The following is a 17,999-nucleotide window of genomic DNA, read 5'->3' on the forward strand; positions in this document are numbered from 1 at the left end:
ATTTATGCTAGCAGCTGACATTTGACAAGGAAAAAAGTAACTGAATCAGAGAAATTCTTTATTACTTTCCTGTTAACATGAAAATTTTTCTCAAGGAAGAAAAAAAACCCCAATAATATGTACGACAATTGTTTCCTAGCAGTATTGCCTAAAACTTAAAAAAAAAGCCCATCATTAACATTGTGGGTTTTTTCCTATGTGAAGATGCGGAGGAAATGCATTACTGTGATAGTTAATATACTTTTCTTTTGTTCAACTGGTCTTTTCACCAAAATTTAGAATCACACAAGTTAAATCAGGAAGGAGGAATAATAGTTAGCTTTCCTTATTGACAGAGTCCAACTTTATTGAACATAAAAAGTGATATCAAGGTCTTCATTTGCCTTTTGAAGTCCTTTCACATCACTACTCAATCAAAAGCATAGATGGTATTTCCTTGTGGTCATGCTCTTAGAGCTTGCTCAAGCTGCCAGGTGTTATGAAACATTAGCATAAGTGGTATAAAGCATGTGTGGAACCTTCGTCGTGAGAGGTCTTTAGGAATAGGCTGGATAAACATTTGTCTGCAGTTACAGAGGTTTGTAGAGCAGGAAGAAGAGTTAGAAGATCTGTCAAGCTTTCTTCCACTGTAGAAATTGTTGTCCTTCAGCTACTCAGGTCATGTTCCTCCCTACAATAATATGTGCAAATCTTTTTTTAAAATATTTTGGTCAGTAATGCCCTTCCCCTTTCACCCACCTGACCGATTTGCCTTATTGCGTGTCTGTGTTATTAAAGGATAAAACTAGTTGGTTGATTAATCAAAGAGGTAAAAAAACCCTTTTCAAGAAACCTTGAACCTTAAAGAACTGCAGTTATGTAATTTCAGTTCAGGTTTAAGCAACCTACTTATGTTTATGTCAATTCACATAGATGTTTGCACTTGCACATAAATCTCTGCAGTTTTAAAAAATATGTACATTTTATCCTTTTGGCTTATGTTGCTGTGAATAATCGTAAGCTCTAAACCTGGTAAACTTTTAGATTCATTATGTAACATACAACAGTTTTAGATGTTACCATTTTAATAAATTGAGAGTAGCTCCCACATGCCACTTACTTTTTGTGATAGCTCTTTTTAAAAAAAAAAAACATTTAGAAAATTCACTGAACACACTGACAATTTTGTTTACTTTGGGGGGGTTTTGTAGTTGTTATTGTCCTCACCCCTCAGAAGTTTTGGGGTAAGTTTGGTAAGAAAGCATCAAGAAAAGCACTGTTAGAGAGTAGAACTTCTAAGTTACAAAAGAAGAGGGGGAAAGGGTTCTTATCTCCTAATAGGAAATTGAATCTCAGACAGGGATGTAACTATGCTTTTGCTCTGTCTCTCAGACTACCTGTATTTGGCTGCAGTTGTTTGAACAAATGCCATTTGCAATGGCAGAGTAGAATTTGTTTCAAACTCATCCCTTAATTTCCTGAATGTTTCAACTGTACTCATTCCTAGGCTGCTCTAGTTTGATGAATATTCATGGTTCCTAAGGAATAGCCATTTTAGAAATGCTGAAGCAGTGCTCTCCAGAGAGAACTTTCTCTTCCTATGTTTGGTTTTTGGTTTTTTTTTTCCTCTGTTACCCCATGCAATGGGGGTGGAATTTGGAAGAGACCCATGCCATCAGGAAAGAGGCTGGGCACTCTGCTGCTACACAGATAATAATTCTATTTCTTTTTGTGGGCATCCAAAGATAAAGAGTTAAGAGTGCTTGAATCGCATCCATTTTTCTTGTTCTTATCTGAAGTGCTTTGCTGCTTATTCTTAGAGTTATTTTATTATGTCTTAATACTTTATCATGTCTCTTCTTTAGAGGAGAAAAACAAAACACATCAGGCACTCTGGCCTTTTTTCACATCTGGCAGATAAGCAAGTGAGGGGGAGATAACTTAAAGGTAAAAAATAATATAGTATAAGAAACCTTCAAAATGCATTCTTGCTATGACTTGGTAAAATTTACAAAAAGAAAATCAATGTGTTTTACCTTTTCTGTCTTGACCATTTTAGATTGTAAAGCACTTGAAGGCAGATGAAGGTTCTCTACTGAAAAGCAGATTCTTTCTTCATTTGGGATATTCAGTCACTGTTAATAAACTGCCAACTAATGCATTTCTCAACCTTTTTTCGCTGTGCTGTTTCCTTTCAACTCTCACAGCTATTATATAGTCTCATAAAGTACACTCAGGTATGAGGAAAGTCTAAACTCATTAGTCACATCTTTTAGTTGTTCCTTGGAGCCTACAGTATGTCCTGGATACAGCATAAATGTTACATTTGTTGTTATTCTGGGAAAAAAATGAAACTAAATAATTTTTTTTTGACTGAGATTAAGGGGAAAAAATTTACAAAGAAGAAAAACAACAAATCCTTCTGTGTTCTACATGACGCAGTTGGAATACGATGGCAAGAGATCAGTGTTGTGATAGCTGGTAATGTGCACAGTATAGGGAGAAATTTTTAAGTACAATGTAAAAAAAGTCAGCTTATTTCTAGATTTCAGTAAGAAGTAGACTCTGTTCTTCCTTTTATTGGCAAAACAAAAGGCTGAAAAATAGAAACTGTAAGTATCATGAAATGAAAATGTAATGAAATTGTTGAGTTTGGAAGGGGACTTCTAAAGATCTAGTTCAACATCCCTGCTTGAAACAGTCAACTAGATCAGGTTGTTTACAATCATGTCCACTGGGCCTTAAATATCTCTGGGTAACTCCTTCCTGTGCTTTACTACCCTCACATTAATAAAGGTTTTGCTTACTTTTTTAAATGGATATTTCTGGATTTCAATTTGTGTCCATTCTTTCTTGCCCTTTCATTGAGCACCACTGAGAAGTCTGGTTCTGTCTTGTTTACTCCCTGCCATCAGGTATTTATACACATTGACTATATCCCCCTGAGCCTTCTCTTCTCCAGGTTAAACTATCCCAGCTTTCTCATCCCTCTCTTTGTATGTCAGATGCTGCACTCTTAACAATCTTTGTGGCCCTTTGCTGGGCTTGTTGCAGTATGTTCACATCTCTCTTGATCTCAGGAGCCCAGACCTGGTGACAGCACTCTAGGTGTGGACTCACCAGTGCTGAGTAGAGGGTAAGGATCACCTCCCTCAACCTGCTGGCAGCACTCTTTCTAATGTGGCCCAGGAGGGTTTGGATGACTATGTCACAAGGGCACATCGCTGGCTTATGTTCAGCTTGGTTTTCACCAGGACCCCAGGTCCTTTTCTGCCAGGCTCATTCCCCGATGGGCTACCTGCAGCCTGTACTGGTGCCTGGGGCTATTCCTTGCCAACTGCAGGACTTTGAATCATGTCCCATCATCAAGGTCATTAATGAAGATGTTAAACACTGTTTGATCCCCAGTCACTGGCCTCCAGCTGGACTTCATGCTGCTCATCATAATCCTTTGAGACTGGCAGTTCATCTGTGCATTTACCTGGCCCATAGTTCATCATTTTGTCTATGAGAATGTTATGGAAGACTATGTTAAGTGCCTTTCCAAAGTCAAGATGAAGTTCACAAATCTAGTCATCTCATCATGGAAGGCTATCTTGTTAATCAAGCATCATTTCTTCTACCTAAATGCATGCAGACTACTTTGTCACCTTCTTGTCCTTCATATCACAGATTGGTTGGGGTCAGAAGGGTCTGCTGGAGATCATCTTGTCCAAGCCCCTGCTCAAGCAAGCTCGGGACTTTGCATTTCCCTTTGCAGAGCTGCATAGGTTCCTGGCAGCCCATTTCTCCAGCTTGTCGAGATCTCTTTGGGTGGTAGCAAAGCCTGCAAAGCTGCTCCTCCCAATTTTGTGCCATCAGCAAATGTGCTGAGGGTATGCTGCCCCATCACTCAGATTCTTAATAAAGATGTTGAACAGTATTGGACTTTGTATTGACCCCTGGGGTACATCACTAGTTACTGGCTTCCAACTAGACTGTACTGCTGATCACAACCCCCTGGCCTACCAGTTCAGCCAGTTTTCAGTCTACATTACTGTCTGCTGATCAGCTACTTCATGATGATGTTATGGGAGACAGTGCTGAAACTAGACAATGTCCACTGCTCTCCCCAAATCTACCAAATTCATCATAGAAGTTATCAAGATGGTCAAGCATGACTTCCCTTGGTGAATCTGTACTGACCATTCCCTCCATGTGTTAAGAAATGGCTTTGAGGAGGACTTGCTTCATTTGTTTCCAAGGAATAAGATGAGGCTAACCTGCATCTTCCTTTTTGCTCCCAATGAAGACAGGACAGACATTTGCTTTCTGTCAGTTCTCAGAAGCCTCTCTTGATCACGATAACCTTTCAAAGATAATTGAGTTTTCAACAGACAGCCTCTGTTCTGTACCTTGTTCTTGTGGCTAGTAACAAGATCTTAATCAAAGTATTGACTGTTATTTCTGCAATGGTAATTTTATAATATGTACAAAGAAGAATTAACAAAACAGGAAGAAGAAAGTTAGACTGGGGCAAAGTCTTGTCTCTGAAGTAAGACATGTAATGTAGGGAGCATAATTTCAGACTGTGACCTATCATCATAATTTAGACACTGTCTTTGCAATTTTAACCTACAATATGAAGCCTGTTGCAACATTTAAGGAATAGTGTGAATTTAAGCTTATGTATATAGCCTGTATATAGGTTTGGTGATAATCCATACTCTGTGGTGTGATACAGGATATATTTTTACTTGGTATCTTTTGTTTTCACAGGAAGCTTGAACTGTAGCCTTGTTGCTCTTTGTGCCACTTGGAGGTATCTCTTGTAGTATATTTGTAAATGTTGGTTGGGTATTGTCTAAGGAGAGCGTCCATCCATGTAGAGTTGTAAGCCCAGTTTCTTTAATCATCTCTGTAAATGTGTCCAACCTTGAACAAAATAATTTTAATTCTCATCTCTGAGTGTTCTTCTGCTATTCTCCCTTTATATATCCCAAGCTAGAGGTAATTCAGGTTAGTGAGAGATGGAGCCTGTAGTCATGTTCTTGAGTGACTAGAAAGAGGATGTATGTTTGAGATTAACCTTCAGCACTTCTTGAGCGTGTTTTTTTGCTTTGCAGAATCTGTGTTCAATTAGTCATAGAATTTTAACAGAAAACAGACCTCTGTAAAAATAGAGAATGGATTTAAAACTGTTTAGGATTTGTAAACTTGTTTTTCACGTAAACTTAAACTGAGTAAGACATTTCAATTTAGGATAGTGTTGGAAAGGTGCTGCTAAAATACCTTGGTCCTCTAACTGGTTCTTTTTTTCTGTGACTGCTCCTAGGTCTAGGCTGCCTTCTGCACATTCCATACTCCCATTTGTCATTGTAACAGTTTTCCAGAATGTCCTTTAGATTTCTGCAAGTTTGAAAAATGTGTTCTGCATAGTGGTATTCTAAAGATTAAGTCAGCACTGCTGTTTGTTTGTTTTTTTTCTTTACAGTATAGACTTCCAGAAGAACAATCCAATACACAAATTAACTGAAGAGGAACTTCTGGCTTTTACTTCAGTAAGTAACTTATCTGGACTTCTTAGTAAACATGTTTTCACTTAAATATTAAGTACCAAGCAATTACCTGTCAATTGCATTAATCATGAAACTGTTTGTTAACCAGATTTGTTTTAGTAGTCAGTTGTTTCATTAACTTTTCCTTATTTCAAGATGCTGGAGTTCAACCCAGTTTTTAGCCATCATCATGCAGGATAAGCTTGACATCTAAAAAATTTAATTTCTCCTGAAAACATGCACAAAACATTTTATACGTGTTTGTTTTAGTTTTTATTAACTATATGAATTACAATGTAATATTAAACTATGCATTTTTACAACAAACTCTCCTATGGCACTAGTGTTGAAAGTGATCTTCTTTGAACAGTATTTAAGTGTAGTTCAAGAGGAATTTCAGCTTTATCCTGTCAGATTTTTTTGGTCTATGTATCATATGTTCTGCTTAGACATGTTTCTTCCCAGTTCAGTGGCTGATTTTCTGTAGGGAATTCTGCAATTTCCAAAATTCTAACTCATTCTTTTTTCAATGTAATTTTTTTTTTTTACTCAATACAAAACGCAGTTTCCTTCCTTCCTTGATCTTCTCTGCTTTTGTGCGTTTTTCACCAGTAGTTTATATGGGGACGTGAAGGAGGAGAGGCCAGTGATTATATTGCATTTTTGCTTACTTTCCACAGTGTTAGACTTCAGCTTTGGTGCAGTAAAGAGGGCTTGCTTTCCTACCCAAGTCTTGTAGTCTGGGACTCTTTTGCTATAATAGTGCCATCTGAAAAAGTAAATTCTTGTTTAGAGTTTGCAGATAGGATCTCAGAAAAAATCCCTTTGATTTCAATTGAGCTAGAATTTTGTCACTGACGCAGTTACGTGAAAGGACTATGGACAGTAATCTAAGGTTACCTATGGTAATGTTTAGTTGGGTTTTTTGTGGTGGTAAAAGAAAGTTCAATCTGTAAAAAAAGAAAAGCCTAATCTTTTTGTTAGATAGATAAATGTAAAATAGGTTATTTTTAATGTTTGTTTAGGTCCCTGTACCGATACAGTATGTGCAAGATCTCCATGAGGGAACTGAGTGAATCACTGTAAACCAGTTTGGTTTATGTAGGTTTTCAATTTGTTGCTACAATGACCTTAGTGGTTTTTCACAGTAAAGTCTCTGATGCATTTTGTTTTGAACTGCAGGGTTTTTTTTGTTTTTCTAAAGGTGGGAATAGAGAGCAGGAAAAAAATGAAATGCAGACAAAATGAGACTGTCCATTCTCACTTCATATTGCAGTAACTGAAGTGTACCTAATAAGGATATTAAAGAATGGTGACAATTAGAGGAGGTGAAAAAACTCACAGAAAGAGTAAATATGTACAAAGCAAGGAAATGCACACAGAAAAAGTCACAGCAATGAAAAAACTGGTGAACTGAGTACAGCAGGCTTTTTAAATAAGTGGTGAAACTATTAAAGTATAGCTCTTTTGCAGAAATGTTAACACAAATGTGTAAAATTTCAAGACATGCCTATAATTTTGTTAAACCCTGCTATTTTTGTTGTTAAAATAATATTTTTTAAATTGAGAGTTTTCTGTGAAAACTCAGAATTTTTCTTCTCATGTTTTATTTCCCAGCAAACTCCCTGGACTGTTTTTTTGAATACTCCCTGCTTCAGTCTTCTCACTACCCGTTATTGTTTGTATAATTCTTGAGTGGAAGAGCAGTCATTATATACCTGAATCTTGAAATAACTTCTCCATGTATCCTATCCTTTTAATATTAAGTGGAGTGATATTGTGATAGCAGAACATCTTTAACAATATTGGCCCTACTCCTGTAATGGTGTACTTTCCAGAATAATGAAAGTAAGAGTGGGATTTAGCTGGTTTGAGTTTTCAAACATTTAAACACTCTTTGAGTTTTACAGCAGAGGAGAAGAAGTCAAGATAGCACATATACTAGGCAAGAAAGTTCATCAGCTTTACTTTCATCTTTTATCTGACATTGCTTGATAGATCATAGTACCTGTTATCTGAGGTGGTGCCTGAATTCTTCATAACAATGAGAAAATTGAACTGCATTTTTCTGCCATCTAGTGGCTGATTCCTCAAAAATCACAGGACAGCTGATGAACTTGGGCCTTAAATATTCATTGCAGTGACTGTGGGGAGCTTATGTTTTCATTCATTTATTCATTTATCTTTTTATTGAACTTCAAAGTCAGCTACAGTTTTTGCTTCACCGTTGTAAGATCAGCAACCACTCTCAGGATAGATCTCCAGAGAAATACAGCTGAAAGATATGTGTAGGCTTCCCTATCACTTTGCACTTTGTGTAGCAGAAAAGAATGATCTATAACAGGAATGCCAACAAACAGGAATGTAGATCTCACTGGTAGTGCAGAATTCAGTGGACAGCAGTGACTTAAAGAAGTAGCTGGTAGCCTAAAAATTAGAGGAAATAAGAAATTTCAGTATCAGAATAGTGTTTCTTTTAAACTTTTGCCTAATGTTCCCAAGCTAACTGGATGTAGGCATGTAATTAAATCTTGCCATTTTTTTCTCTTTTGATTTTGACCTATGCTTCCAAGACAAAAACAAAAACAAGTACCATTCTAAAGCTTTCATGGAAACTGAAAGCAGGAGTCAGCTATTATATAAGGCAGCTTCTGTAAATTCTTTTCAATCAAAACATCTTTTGTGGAGTTTGTACCTGAACCTAGAATTGTGGGTAGTTACTGCAGAATTTAATGATAAAATCTCTGAGCTCTTTTGCATCTTAGCTCTGAATCACCAAGGCAAGCAAATCCATCTCTGTGCTCCCTGGCAGTAGGGATGTTCTGTGTGAATGTTAACACAGCCTTGGTTCTTATGGTGTCTGCTAGCTGAGTAAATAAGTGGCACTGCAAATGTTATCGCTTGTATTTAAGCTATTTACCAAGCTTTGGTACTACTAGTGAAACAGGCAAATGAGCACTGTATTAATGCTGCTCTAGTGATTTCTTTAGCATCATTTAAAGTGCTATGTGTGTGTGTGTGTGTGTGAGCAGGCATCTTCTCAGCCTACATGTGGATTCCTAAATCTGCAGGCTGGTTAGATGGTTGTCATGCATTCATCTGATATCTGCTGAAATTTATGTTTCCTGAAGAAAGGAGGGTATTTCAAGGTATCTTAGGAAACTTGAGAATTTTTAAGCCCTTTTTAATAGATCAGTGAATTGTCAAGAGATCCTCTTGCTTTGGACATTGCAAAACAAGTATATGTGACCTGCAGTTTCTCTCTAGCAGATGGAATTAAGGTCCGGGTAGTATGAGTGGGGAAGGATGTTCAGAGTGAACTCAAGTAGATGATGTGGTCCTGCCTCTTACTAGGTGTAGTTTGGCAAACAGGCATTCTAAACTTCCCTTTATATCTGTAAAAGTTGAAAATTAATAGATCTGTAAGAGAGAGGGGTATGTTTTAAACAATGTAACTTACAGTCCTAAAAATAACACTTGTTGAGTCACTATTAGTCACTTCTTGGTGACTGCAGCCAAATACAAAAGGATTGCTGCTTTTCATTTACTGAAGTTGCTTGGGAAATAGTTGCTGTTGTCCTCAAAGTACTAATTTTTGTAGCTAAGACTTACTTTTAGTATTGCTAATTTTTGAAGCAAGGTGTAGGGGTGTATCAAATCCTGTGTTCTTGTGTATGTAGTCTCATGGGCTGGGATAGCTCCTTTTCTTACAATAATTTGGACTTCAGTGCTTGAGATGTTCTAGTCAGATGTTCTCCTATCATCAGCATAATATTTCAGTTTTAAAGCTGTTAATCTGTAGGTGAAATTACATACATTTGATTTTCTTTTTTTTTTCTGCTTATATTTAAATTGTTGGTTTGATATCTTTTTGTGAGAGGTAGTTCATATGCACAAGAATAAACACAAACATTTGATTTTAAGGGGAATTAAATACTTTTTCTCACATGTAATGGTTTAGGGAAACAGTTATATTCTTATTCTATTATGGTAAGCACTTGGACTGCTAAGAAAGCTAAGATCATATTTAGAAATCAGATATCACACAAGCTGCTTCAGAGACACAGTTATGCATATCATATTTGGCAAACTTTCTGATTTAGCTATCTGAATATTACATTTAAAAGCCATGTTTGAGAGGAAAAGAGGGACAGTGAACCAGTAATAAAACCCAGTGCTTCTCTGTTAGAATTACTGGTTTCTTCCTTACAATAAACTTTTTTTATCCAGAGCTTTCTATATAGGAAGTAGGAAGCATATGGTACAAGAAACCAAAGAACTAACTCAGTACTGCTTTCACATTGAGGTTTTGTAGCTTAGTTTACTCTCAGCTCCCCAAGTTAGTTCTGCAATGCGTAAATATACTTTGTTATCCTATCTTTAATTTTAATGTATTGTTTTTAATGTAAAAATACAAATGTGAAATCTGCTGGGTTTTATATTGGGCAGCAGTTTTTCCTAGAAGTTCACAAGTACATCATAAACCTCTGTATATCAGTAGACCAAATACTTTTTTAGGGGAAAAAAAATCTTTCTTGTAAATGAGCAGAAGTGAGGTCTTTAAAATTGTTCCTATTAAATATTTGGTGTTTGCATTATTTTGAATAGGTAATGCAATATATAAGACAATATACCAAAGAGGAGATTAAATTAACAACACTGTTATATAAATGTGCAGGATAGTTCAGTATATTTTTTAAAAGAACTTTTTTAAAATTACATTTAAAGCTTTATAGAAGATGTCAGTCATGTGAACATAAACTTTAGAACAGGAAACTAAGTCTTTCTGAAATGTAAAGGAGTTCCAGGAACATATGAAAGCTCTTATGTAAGAACTGGTAAATCTTCCTTTATGTTTTAATTTGAAAGTTATGCAGTTTTTGCAGGGAAATAGGGCAAGGATTAAATACTGGATGGTGTTGCATTTTTCTCTCACAAAAAAACCCCAAACAAACGATAAGATTAGACTCTGCAACACAAATTCTTAAAACTTCATAGAAAGCTTATACTATAGCTTATAGTTTACATGCTGGGGAGGCAGTTCAGTGTTTCATAGTCTGATAGGACACTTCAATAGAATATCCAGGGTTAAGGAGCTGCAGCTGGTCCTTAACATTACCCCTTCCATCTGTCCTAGACCTCACTTTGTCCAGCAGAAATGGGCTTTGTGGTAAATGTGATGAGCACTCAGGCCAGTGTGGGAGAATATTACTTTTTTCCTTTATTAGGGTTTTATGATCAAGGGACTTTGAGGGGTGGCAGCAATATTAAGGGAACTGAGGAGAAAAACTAACGAGAAACTGTGGAAGAGAAGCCTCCTGCTTTGTGCTTCCCCCATATTGTATCATTTGGAACCCATGGAAGGTGAGAAAGAAAAGGGACAGTGGAAAGTTTAGTTGCATTGGTTTGTTACACTCCTGAGAATTTTATAATTTTTGAAGATGAGAGCAGTTGATTTCTTTATGAAGTGGTGAAAACTAGGAAAGGAAACTCTGGCAGATATTCTGTCTGTTGACACTTTGAGCAAGTAAGGATATCGTCCTTGAAACGGGAAAAAAGGTGTAATAGCTTTTATTTTGCTCAGAGTACAAAACTTCAAAATTATTTGCCATCTTCTAATAAGAATACCTGATCATTCTGAAATTGTTCAAATAATGCCATGAAGGATACCAGGGTCTGATCAAGGACATGGAGAATGTGGAGAGAGTCTGTCAAAATCCAAAGAATACTGTTTTCCAAAGCTGGACCAGATAGGAGTGCTTTATATCTTTTTTTTTTTTTTAGCTGTGTTGCGCTACTGATTCTATAAGATACTGTTTTTACTAAGGAATTTGAGAATGGTTGGAGAGATTTTTTTTTTTCGGAGGTGGGCATTTATTGAGCATAATAGAAACTGATGTGGTATGATGTCTTTGAAAATCACAACAAAGAATTATAGTGTGCATTTTATTGAGAGTGTATGTGTGTATATGCATATATGAATACTTTTTCTGCTTTTCACTGTAGGCTGGGTGGTTTGGGAAGAGGAATTGGAAGGTGGCAATGGGAATGCTTTGTTTTTCTTATCTTTTGTATAGCATTTGTGATATTAACATGGAACAATCAATTCACGACATATTTTTAATGTTAAGCCTTCCTACCATAATCTCTATAAAACCAACATGTCAATTTGGTTTCTAAAGAGAAGTTGTTACTTAAAAGCAGTGCATTTTTCTCTGCTGAGAAAATGGCTGCAGTTTTCTTTGTTTTATAACCAGCAAGAGTATTGAAAAGCTCATTAAGAGTGCCATGTGTCTCTACTGCTGTAACTTTTGTGGCTTTATAAAAAGTCTCTTTCACTTCTTCTCTAAGCTGTGTTGCCCATTTTGAATAGCCTCTGTTGGTTACAAGATTATAACACTGCAAAGACTTTTAGCAAAGCCCTGTTAGTACTATAAGACTTTTTTTTTTTAAGTAAATGAATTCAAAGCTGCTTTTTCTTTTTTCCTTTTTTTTTTTTTTTTCTTCTAAGCACTTTTATTCAGAAGTCTGAATCATTTTCCAGGAATGTCAGGATCTAAACACTTGCTGCTAATTTGATGCATGTATGCTTTCTGGCCCATCACGCATTACAGGGAAATCAGATTGAGCATAGCAACAGAGAAACTGCCTCTTTCTGCTGGAATATCATGTGTAAAGACTCAACGAGATTTCTTGGAAGCTTATTCACAAAGTTTCTGTTGCTTATGTTTACAATGCATTGTGGAAAGGAAATTAACCTAATGTTGTCAGTTATTTTTGCTGCTGTTGTATGTGTTTTTATGTTTTAGGGTAAAGTAACTTGGTGCTGTAGTACATGTGTTGCAGGGCAGGGGGGAATCTTGCATTCCATTCCGAAACTGGGATTAAGTAACAGTCTGTTTGAAGTTGTTTTATTTTACAGATTTCAACATAATTGACACTTTTATCCCTTTCAACTTCGTTCTCTGTGGTCTACATTCTTCCCTGAGTACATGGATCCACAGGTCTGCTTGCATCATATTTTACAGGAGATGATTCCTGATATATTCTGTGCCTTTCTGAGCAGAAAGAAATTTAGGATAGCTTTTCCTTTCTAGAATAGTTTGCTCTTTCGTATAATCAGTATAGAATTACTGAAGTGATAGATTTTAGCGGTGTCACTGAAATCTCAGTGGTAAGAGAACATGAAAATCTTGTTTAAATATTAATAGGTTATTTGCTTGTCTAAGGGTCTGAGAAGTTAAGCAGGCAAATTTGATGACAGTTAGTAACATTTTTTCCCACAACAGCCTTTCTTCTCCCCCTCCTCCTTCCTCTTTATCTATCAGCAGCTCACTTTTTTTTTCTAGCAAGCTCTCTGACAGCCAGTTGACATGTCACAGGCTTCCCTTCCCCCTCTTGTGTCCTTCACCAGTTATAAGTATTATAATTTACTTGAGCAAGAAAGATTTCATTGCAACAAGAAGATTAAATTAAAGCCCCTATTCAACAAAATGCTGTCTGAGGTATCATCTGAAGGAAATAAGACATTCTCACTGATGTGTAGTACTTAGTATTTCCTTTTTGACAATATTCTGATGATCAATTCAATTCATATGTTATCAGCACTAGCAGTCACTTTTTTTTGCAATTTATATTATACTGAGGTGATGGCTTGGCTGGGGGGGCGACGACAGATGAACTAAACAAGGGGTAAATCTAAGTCTCCCTTTTTTTTCAAAGTAAATTTATATTTTTGTTCTTTTACTGTATGTGAGGAAGAATTATTCTTTAAGTTCATTTAGCTGTCATAATGCCTTGCCCTCATCTCCTCTGCCTAGTTTTAGTATTGTCCGTTTGGGGTTTTTTCCTAACCCAACGTTTTTAATCTTGCGTGTTCCGTACCATCTGAAAAAAATGAAGGTGGTTGAATTCTTGTTTCCTGGTCAACTTGCTACTATCTCTAAGCAACTGAGTTTAATTTTCTCTGATCATATAATGTCTGTAGTTTGGTCTGGAAGTAGAACATTTCTCATATCAGGACCCCAAACATTCTTTCTGGTCTATATTAAAGTTCAAATATTGAAAAAGTAAAGAGTTTGTTGGGACTTAGTACACAGTTTAGGATAGGTTTGATTAGAATGCTATAGTCCTTGAGTGCAGTCATGAAGTATGTATTTTTTCTTACCCCCCAAGTTGTTTGAAGTGTGCAAATGTGATGCTACTTGATTCATTAATCATCACTAAAATGCCACTGTTGTTTTGTTGTGGGTTTTGGGTTTTTTTTTTTTAGAAAAACAGGTGCAGTCAATTCTAACTATTTTGGATATTTAGAATAGCTGGAAAAAATGTAAGACACACTCTGTAATAAATCTGTCTTATCCTGCTTCTACATTAAATTTCTTCTTCTGTTCCCCTAAAACTAGGGATGAAAAAATGAAATGTCTCCAATGATTTTTCCTTTTTTCTTTTTGTTCTTCCTTCCTTTGGACCTTTTGATCCTGAAGTTTTAGGTAGCCAAGACAATAGAAAGGATTTCTAATTGGTATTTTCTTCTAGGGATTTTTTGATGGTCAATTTAAGATTTTTGTGGGGAAAAAAATGTTGTTTAATGATGTTCTTGGTCTATATGATATGGGCTTCTGAAATGAGATGTAAAGGGGAAAGAGTTGGGGTTTTTTTCCTACTATTTTTGAAAAATTTTCCTAAACAAACATTTAGAGCTTAGAATCAGCAAAATACCCATTTACATCTTTAGCTGTGTTCATTTGAGTAAACCCCATTCTGTTCAGTAGTGATCTTGGGTATGTTTTAGCACAGTATGCTGCCCTTGTTTAAGTAGTTAGTTGGCTTCAGTATGTTGTGGAAAAGCATGGTGCTGTCTGTGTTATAGAAGGATGAAGGTTAAACAGCTCTGTTTCTGGTATTTCTACAATGTTTCCTTTCCTGTCTTTTATTAAAAGCAATGTTTAAATAGTAAAGTGGAATTTTGAAGTGCTTTTGACCAGAAATTAAGATATTAAGATTAAATTAATCTGTGGAACATTTAAATACATCTGCATAGAGGTTGTATGTTTGTTTATTCTTCTTGTATTTACAGAATGCTTGAATTCTAGTACTGATCATGTACTAAACAGTACATTATGAGTAAAGGGGGGGAAAAAAGCATGTATTCTTGCCAGCAGACCCCATCACTCAGCTTTTTTTTTTCTTCCAGAAATACATTTTTACTGGAATAACTTAGTGATAAACAAAGCATTATTTTTTATATTTATTTTTAACATCAGATATGAAAAAAAAAGTCATAAGGTAATTTACATGAAGTGTTTGTGACCCTTATGAAAACTAATTTACAGTTGTGCGAATACATTAGTAGGAAAGATTCATACTGTGTTTATGAAGGTTAGCTCGTTGCATCAGGAAATAGAAATAATGCCAGCTCATTCAGTGGACTGATCATGCAATGTGTATTGTAAACGAGTCTCATAATTACTGTGAGAAAATTCAGAGGGTTTTTTCTGTGTATAATTTATATGCTTAGCATATATGATAATAAGGTATGGCATAAATACTTTTGACATGTTTGTATTGGCTACATTAAACATGGCAAGTAGAGCTGTTAGTTATGAAGACTATTCAAATAAATGCCAATAAAATGTTTAAAAGCCTCATGTTCTATTTGTTTCAATTTGCAAAAATGTTCGAAAAATATTTAAACTATTTAATGTTTTTCTATCTGAAGCTGAGATTTGAGGCCTTTTCTGAACTGAAATAAAAATAATGATACTAGGTATTAGTTGATGTATTTTGATGTATTCAAGAACATTCTACTGACTTGTCTATATTATTCTTAAGCATATATTGCATTAATTAAATTGAGCTTTGGCTTTTCTTCTTGAAAGACTTCATGTCTTGTGTCAGCTAGATTTTTCTTCAGTACAGTTGTCAGAATATGTTGGCCAACACATTCTACAATGACTTTATCTAATCCAGACAAAAGATGAGAAAGAAAATAAGTTAGATTTCTATAGACTGTGAAATACTCTTCTATGCCGTAAAATGAGATGTTTGATTTTAAAATTGCCACACTTAGAGAGGAACACCGTATGCATTTGCGTTTCTCCAAATTAGTATCATACCTGGCTTTGGTTTTATCATTGGTTAAAACTGAGTAAATTTTCCTTGCTTTTTAGTTTAATATATGTCTGTGAAACCCTTTCAGTTTTAGAATAAAGAAAGGAAATCTGTTTAGAAAATGATTATTTTATTTTTAACATCTTGCATGGTTTGAAGCTGTTAGCTTAGTCGTAAGATTCAGAAAGCAAGCAGGTCATTTAGCTGCTGGAATAAGGCCATATTCCTCATCCTAGATCTTACTGTGTAAGAACTGCAGTGTGTGTATGTATTTATCTGTATATTCTGTATCTTTCCCTTATCTGTAGTAAGCAAACGTTTCTTTATGTGTGTGTTGAATCTCTAACAGAGCTGGGAATATGAGAAGTTTGGAGGTGCGTGGCTAAAAAGATTGCTGCTTTTGTTTGTCTAAGGAAAATGTCTTGTAGCTTACTCAGATTAGATATCAAGAATAATTTTTTTATGAAGAGGGTGGTGAATCACTGGGACAGGTTGCCCAGAGAGGTGGTAGATGCCCCATCCCTGGAAACATTCAGGGTCAAGCTGGACGGGGCTTCAAGCAGCCTGATCTAGTTGAAGATGTCCCTGCTCATTGCAGGGGGGTTGGAATAGATGACCTTTAAAGGTCCCTTTCAACCCAAACTTTTCTATAATTCTTCATCCAATTTCCACAGTTACTTTAATAACTGCTGTTTATGTGCAGTAATACAACTGGACAGGTGCTAGACAGGTGAGTTTTTCACAGGTGTTTGAATCTTAATCCATTACAGCTCATGCTTTTAACTTCTTCAAATCTAAGCACATCCCAGACATTGCCTTTGGTCTCTAATAAATATATTCAGAGTCTAGCTTCTCTCTACACAACTCTGTCAGATATAGGAACGTTTCTCACTTTTGCCCACCAAGACAGGATCTTCTTTCATATACCCCAGTAGTCTCTCACTCATTTTTTCAGTATTAGTCACTTGTGTCCATGTCAGCTTCCCTTTTTGTTTATTTGTCCATGCCATATTCTCCTCAGCCCTTCTTTGTCTGCCCCCACCTCTTGTTTATATGACTTTCACTCTTGCTCTCATCTTCCCTAATTCCTTTCTTTCTCACATATTTCTGACCCTATTCCTTGCCTTCCTCACCTTTGATTGTTGCTTAAGGAGTTAGTCTTATTTTGGGACCATTGTTGTCTCCAGTCTCTGAAAGGAAAGGTTGCTGCAGCTTTGTTTAAATCCTGGAAACTAAACTTTTGTTCATAAGGTTTAAAGCCAGACTGTTGGTGACCATCAGCAGCTTGATCCTACTGCATGTAATGGAAAAAGTAGGTCTTTAAAAAGACAGAATACTTCTAGTAGTGAAGTCAAGAACTGGAAGAAGTCAGAAGGTAAACATTTTTTTTAATGGATATCAAGACTTGTTAATATGTTTTTTTTTACTGGGAAACTGCTGAGGCCATCCTAGAACTCTCACTGACATTGTCATCTCCAGATTTGACCCTAGCCATTTAGCCCACAAACGGTGATTGAGGCATGCCTCTTACAAAGTCACAGAATCACAGAATCGTCTAGGTTGGAAAACACCTTGAAGATCATCCAGTCCAGCCATTAACCTGACAGTTCCCAACTACACCATATCCCTCAGTGCTATGTCGACCCGACTCTTAAACATCTCCAGGGATGGGGACTCCACCACCTCCCTGGGCAGCCCATTCCAATGCCCAACAACCCATTCTGTAAAGAAATGCTTCCTAATATCCAGTCTAAACCTTCCCTGGTGCAACTTGAGGCCATTCCCTCTTGTCCTATCGCTTACTACTTGGTTAAGGAGACTCATCCCTAGCTCTCTGCACCCTCTTTTCAGGTAGCTGTAGAGGGTGATGAGGTCTCCCCTCAGCCTCCTCTTCTCCAGACTAAACACCCCCAGTTCCCTCAGCCGCTCCCCGTACGACCTGTGCTCCAGACCCTGCACCAGCTCCGTTGCCCTTCTCTGGACACGCTTGAGTCATTCAATGTCCTTTTTGTAGTGAGGGGCCCAAAACTGAACACAGGAATCGAGGTGCATCCTCACCAGCGCCGAGTACAGGGGTCAGATCCCTTCCCTGTCCCTGCTGGCCACGCTATTGCTGACACAAGCCAGGATGCCATTGGCCTTCTTGCCCACCTGGGCACACTGCTGGCTCCTGTTCAGCTGGCTGTCAATCACACCCCCAGGTCCCTCTCTGACTGGCAGCTCTCCAGCCACTCCTCCCCAAGCCTGTAGCACTGCTGGGGGTTGTTGTGGCCCAAGGGCAGCCCCCGGCATTTGGCCTTATGGAAACTCCTCCAGTTGGGCTCAGCCCATGGCTCCAGCCTGTCCAGGTCTCTCTGCAGAGCCTCCCTA

General features: G+C 36.9%; 1 protein-coding gene across 1 annotated transcript in view; it reads left to right on the forward strand.

Moving 5' to 3' along the window:
* The window catches only part of TTC27 (tetratricopeptide repeat domain 27), a 137,611-nt gene that overhangs the window by 41,969 nt on the left and 77,643 nt on the right, over positions 1–17,999 (forward strand). The window contains exon 9 of the mRNA XM_026844603.1: positions 5,453–5,519. Within this exon, the coding sequence (XP_026700404.1) occupies positions 5,453–5,519 (67 nt within the window). The remainder of the gene's footprint in view (positions 1–5,452; positions 5,520–17,999) is intronic.

The sequence above is a fragment of the Athene cunicularia genome (genome assembly GCF_003259725.1).
Source record: "Athene cunicularia isolate RWA chromosome 3 unlocalized genomic scaffold, athCun1 chr3_part1, whole genome shotgun sequence".
Lineage (NCBI taxonomy): Eukaryota > Metazoa > Chordata > Aves > Strigiformes > Strigidae > Athene > Athene cunicularia.